A 6000-nucleotide genomic window follows, 5' to 3' on the forward strand; every position below is an offset into this window, starting at 1 on the left:
ATTCTAATTTCTAGTTTTTGTACATGCATTTTCCATGTAAATGTAAATTTCTCAATGAATATGATGTGTCTACCTTTGTTTCCTTGGCATCTAATATACTGCTGGAACACAGTGGGAGTTTAATAAATATCTGATGAGTTATGAATTTTTCACACACATGCGTGTGCGCACACACACACACACACACACACTAGTGACCAGGCAGTGTATCATTCAGGACCACTAACTAACTGTTTTATTTGCCTTTAAGCTAAGCCGGAAATCCCCATGATTGTGGAAAATAACTCCACGGATGTCATTGGAGAGGTGAGTCACATTAAAGCCTTTGAAAATTGACAGTATAATATGTCAAGGTGTGTTCATTTGCCTCATTGCTCAGAATGTTTTCTCAAAGGACCTTAATCTAATTAATTTCTGATAGGAATAAAGGTAAGCTAATTTGATTGGTCAAGGCTGTATATTGTCACCCTGCTTATTTAACTTTTATGCAGAGTATCATGAGAAATGCTGGGCTGGAAGAAACACAAGCTGGAATCAAGATTGCTGGGAGAAATATCAATAACCTCAGATATGTAGATGACACCACCCTTATGGCAGAAAGTGAAGAAGAACTAGAGAGCCTCTTGATGAAAGTGAAAGAGGAGAGTGAAAAAGTTGGAGCTCAACATTCAGAAAACGAAGATCATGGCATCTGGTCCCATCACTTCCTGACAAATAGATGGGGAAACAGTGGAAATGGTGGCAGACTTTATTTGGGGGGGGCTCCAAAATCACTGCAGATGGTGGTTGCAGCCATGAAATTAAAAGACACTTACTCCTTGGAAGGAAAGTTATGACCAACCTAGACACATATTAAAAAGCAGAGACATTACTTGGCCAACAAAGGGACGTTCATCTAGTCAAGGCTATGGCTTTTCCAGTAGTCATGTATGGATGTGAGAGTTGGACTGTAAAGAAAGCGAGTGCTGAAGAATTGATGCTTTTGAACTGTGGTGTTGGAGAAGACTCTTGAGAGTCCCTTGGACTGCAAGGACATCCAACCAGTCAATCCTAAAGGAAATCAGTCCTGAATATTCTTTGGAAGGACTGATGCTGAAGCTGAAACTCCAATACTTTGGCCACCTGATGCAAAGAACTGACTCATTGGAAAAGACCTTGATGCTGGGAAAGATTAAGGGCAGGAGGAGAAGGAGAAGAGGATAAGATGGTTGGATGGCATCACTGATTCAATGGACATGAGTTTCGGTAAACTCCAGGAGTTGGTAATAGACAGGGAGGCCTGGCATGCTGCGGTTCATGGGGTCACAAAGAGTTGGACATGACTGATCGACTGAACTGAACTGAACTGGATCCTAGAAACCAAAAAGGAATCCTTATTTTCTGCCTTAGGGCTGTCAGAATGTATGATCTTGTGATCCTTAGTCCTTAAATTTCCTGGAAAAATTGTCTCAGTTGTTTACATTTCTGTTGACTAAAAATTGAAGTAGATAGTGAAGGAAACGTAGGGTGGAAAGCAGTGTGAGTACTGATGTAAGAAGGAGGTTTTGCTCAGCTGACACTAGTTTGTTCTAATTCATTTCCTATATCAGCTTTCCCAGTGTTTTTATTTTTAAGTGATAAGAGGAAATGTGCCCATCTGAACTTTTTCAGAATTCTGGCTATTTTTAGGCAATATAGGAAGGGAAGGAGGAAAAGGAAATTGGAATCTGACTTTAATTTCTTGCAGGTAGTTCCCAGCCTCTAGTCTTTGGGATCTGGTCTCACTTCTCAGCTCTTCCTCCTATTGGCTGTGACCTTGTGCTAATTAATTATTACATCTTTGTAGTCAGGTTTCCCATGTATATGAAAGGGATGAGGAGAGTTTTTGCATATTGTTGTTGTTTTTAAGATGGCTTCCCAGGTGACATTAGTGGTAAAGAACCTGACTGTTAATGCAGGAGATGCAAGAGACATGGGTTTGATCCTTGGGTCAGGAAGGTCCTCTGGAGAAGGGAATGTCAACCCACTCCAGTATTCTTGCCTGGAGAATCCCATGGAGAGAGGAATCTGGAGGGCTACAGTCCAGAGAGTCACAAAGAGTTGGACATGACTGAAGTGTCTTAGCAGCATGTTGTTTTTAAGAATGGAACAAAATAATGTGTGAAAAGTTCTTAGTTCATTGTTTGATATAGAGTGCTTAATAAGCATTTTCATTGACTATTATGTGTTGTTACTCAGCTGTCTTGTGACATTATGACTTCATTCAAACTTTTCAAAACCCCAAGTAAAATGAATATTCTCCATTAATTTTCAAACATGTCCTATTAAATGGGATTAGAGAAAATTATACTCCTAGTTTCTTCTAGCCCCAAGAATATTAAATAACTTATGATATCTTGTCATATTTTCACTGAATATCAGTCATGTAATTTGACAGCTGCATACAAATCATAACTCAGGCTCTGTGGTATGATTTTAGATGAGTGTATTATCCAAGTCTTTGTATCTTTTGTAGATTTTATGGATGGGTCTCTTAGATTGTTATTGTAATTCTGGGTACATAGAAAAGGTTTCCATTTTTTGGTTCTGCCACAATTAATTTTCAAGTTTATTAGTGTACTTCATTTCAGTAGTTTAAATAAAAGATAATCTCATGATATAATGTTTGGTAGGTGTTTTTGTTTCTTGTGAGGATTTTCCTGTAGTTTCTTGGGCCAATGTTTACAAGTAATGTGGACTCAGTCCATGTATTGTTCTAATTCATTTCCTACACCACCTTTCCCAACTTTCCAATCACAAGATTGGATCTAAGAATTTCAGTTTTTAAGAAAAGGACTTTGTCTTATGTGTCATCAGATTTTCTCTTCTGTACCCATACTTCTCTAGGCACTAACTAGAAAAACCAGAGAATGTTCCTTCCTGAGGAATTAGTGAATAATCTCTCACAACTCCACATAATCAGCTGCAGGACACAGCTTGTCCATGGATCTTTTAAGACCTTGCCAAACATTAGCAATTTCTCACTCTGATATTCTTATAATCCCCATTGTATTTTTAATAGCATATAAATTCTTCAAAGCCCTTTCACATACTTTTACCACATGATACTCCCAATAAGCCTCTGAAATAGGTAGAGATCTGTCAAATCACAGATGAGAAACTGGGTTTGGAGAGTCTAAACCACCAGCTAAGCCACTAACAAAAGGCAGAACTAGGATGAGACTTTAGCATGCCCATACCCAGGCAGAACTGCATAGCAAGGAGATCATGCTTCAGGGGCCAATAGAAATGAGGTCAAATCCTGATTCGACCACTTTACCAGCAAGATAGCCTCATCAAGTAGTTAAGCTCTACATGTCTCAACTAACCCATTTCTAAAGCCAGGATCATAATAAATATTATGTTGGGTTCTTAGGTACATTAGATTTATCCACAGTAATGAGTAAATAGCACAGAGTCAGTGTCTCAGAAATGTCTTTTTTCCCTGCCACTATTTATCATGCACTCACTCTCTTTCACTTATTCCTTCCTCTGTATGTATATTCATAAATCTACTATGTGACTGATTTTCAGAGACAATGGGGAATAATGAAATGGCAGAATATAGATTGTGGAATTTGATAGATCTTGGCCTGAATTCTCCTTCATCACTATTAATTCTGGGCCTTAGACCTCAGATTCTTAGGTTCCTCATCAGTGAACAGGGACAATGATTCCAACCTCACAATGGTGACCTAAGGACCAAATGAGAGAACCATATGCAAAGTATCTACCATCTGGCAACCACAAGTGCTCAGTAATGGTAATTTCCTATCCCCATTCCTTCATCTCTTAGAAATTATCATGCACCTATGGAATGCCTTACTAGGTGCTACACTTTCACTACACCAGGAGCCCTGTGTTAGAGCAACAGGGATTTGAACTGTGTCTTCCAGTGTCACCAGTTAAACTTACAAAGTGTATGGTTAATTTAGTTTTCCTGTAGAAGAGAAAAGTCCCCTGATAATTCTAATACTGAAGCCTTTCAGGCTTAGACATGCTAGAGAGTGACACTGACATTGTCACACCCCCTATCGATGTCATGTTCTTGCATATTTTCAAGGGCTTGGCTTTGCCAGGGCCCCCAACATGGCACACAGCCTTGCTGCCACAGCTCCATGGAAAGAAAGGGAGTCTTTAACCTAAACTTCAACAGCTACCCCCACTCCCCGCACATGTAGCAGATTTTTGCTCTAGAGAAAAAGATACTGGGCTGAAGAGCCTGCCAACACAGCCCATAGCCCTCTATATCCACTCTGATAATGCAGCAAAAGAAGACACAGGAGAGATACAGGAAAACTACTCAACAGGGCAGTCTTTCCACGATGCAGACTCTTCCTGCTGCCTGTGCTTTTACTTGACCATCTCCAGGGGTCCTCTCCTTGTCACTCTCTATCATGTTTTATAAAATTTAGGGAAAAAACTAGAAAACAAACAAATAAAAAACTACTTCACATGAAACAGGAAGCAAAAGCAAATGGGATTAAAATGCCTGAAAAAGGAAGAGAGGTTAAAATAATAAGACTCATGGAAAAAAGACACTGTAATCTTAAAACCAAACATCAGAGTTTAGCAGGAGAGCTCCATTAGCTATTTACAGAATTTGATTGTTCATGTTTATTTAATTTTGGTTTTACAAAACTTGAGTTTCTGCGGATTTCTTGTCCTTCTTAAACTCTATTCCTTATGTGTGTGTGTTTTAGATATCGCAGCCTCTTTTTCCCTCCTAGCTCTTTGTGGCATAATAAGGCTCCTGAGTCCATATCTCCAGCCAGGTGATGACCAGCCACCACCATCATTTGCAGCAGTGAGCCCTGAGCTTTCACCACAGGTGGAGACAGTCCTCAAAGGGGCAACACACTTTTGGGGGGGAAACCACAAGGGAAGTGAAAGCTTTAATATCAGGCACATTTCTAGAAAAAGAGGGAAATACAAGACTACACTACAGTGTGCGTTTTTCACGTCTGGTGTTTGGACTTGTGTCTTTTCCACAAACAGCTCACAAGGAAGACAAGATATGGCTGTTAGAGCTGCTGACAAGTCTAAGAACAAAGGAACCACGTAGGTAAGGCCCGAATGAGGCAAGATGCCATTATTATACCAACATCTTGTCTGCTTTAGGGAGATGAGTGACTGAAAGCACTCACGCCATCTGCAAGATGAGATACTGGCTTAGTCTCCACTTGTCCTCTGCGTCTCTCACCATACCCTCCTCCCCACTCCCAACCCAGTTTTAAATATATGTAAATAATAAGGTTTAATAGGAATCATCCAAAACAAATCAGCTCCAGCACAAAGACCAGAGTGGTTTCCAGGTTGATCCTATTCAAATCCTGTGTTAACATTTTAAACATGTTCTCAGCAGCCCAGGGAATTTACCTCTCCTTATGGACCACTGGATTCCTTTTTTCAAAGCATCTCTGAATACTTAAAGATGAACAGCTTTCAAAAAATTGGAGAACAAAGCATTGGCACGTAATGCCAATAATCTGAGGCATATAATCTGAAACCTACTGTTTGAATGAATGAGTGGTCCATGTGGTCTGTGGATACAAAACAAAAGCAACTTTACTCATTAAAACTGACCTCAGAAGTGAAGAAAATGTTCTCTGCCCTTCATTCTCCCAGACAGTCAAGGTCTCTTACCTTTCCATGGTGAACTTTCTCTGGGGAGCTGTCTTTCTCATCTTCACATTACTTCTCTGTCCCTTTTTCAGTTTTCTGCCTCTCTTCGTTCTTTCTCCTTATATAGCCCATCTCTCCACCTTTTTCTTTTTCTTTCTGAGTTTCTTTCACCTCCTCCTCACAAACTCCTCCTTTAACAAAGCTTAATATGAAATTGAATTATGTTTTTAAAATATGAACAAATTTTTATATGCTCTACTCTTAATGTTTAATTCAAGTGAATTGGAAAGTCTTTAATTCTCTGTGATAATTATCCATTAATTACTTATCTGTTAGATTGCTGGAAGGACTTACAGG

At 39.5% G+C, this 6000-nt stretch overlaps 1 protein-coding gene across 1 annotated transcript in view; it reads left to right on the top strand.

Annotated features, from left to right (window-relative positions):
• Positions 1–6000, top strand: part of CD96 (CD96 molecule) — a 95792-nt gene that overhangs the window by 30045 nt on the left and 59747 nt on the right. Inside the window, exon 5 of the mRNA XM_010852725.1 lies at positions 251–306. Within this exon, the coding sequence (XP_010851027.1) occupies positions 251–306 (56 nt within the window). The remainder of the gene's footprint in view (positions 1–250; positions 307–6000) is intronic.

The sequence above is a fragment of the Bison bison genome, unplaced genomic scaffold, assembly GCF_000754665.1.
Source record: "Bison bison bison isolate TAMUID 2011002044 unplaced genomic scaffold, Bison_UMD1.0 scf7180017864314, whole genome shotgun sequence".
NCBI classification, from domain to species: domain Eukaryota; kingdom Metazoa; phylum Chordata; class Mammalia; order Artiodactyla; family Bovidae; genus Bison; species Bison bison.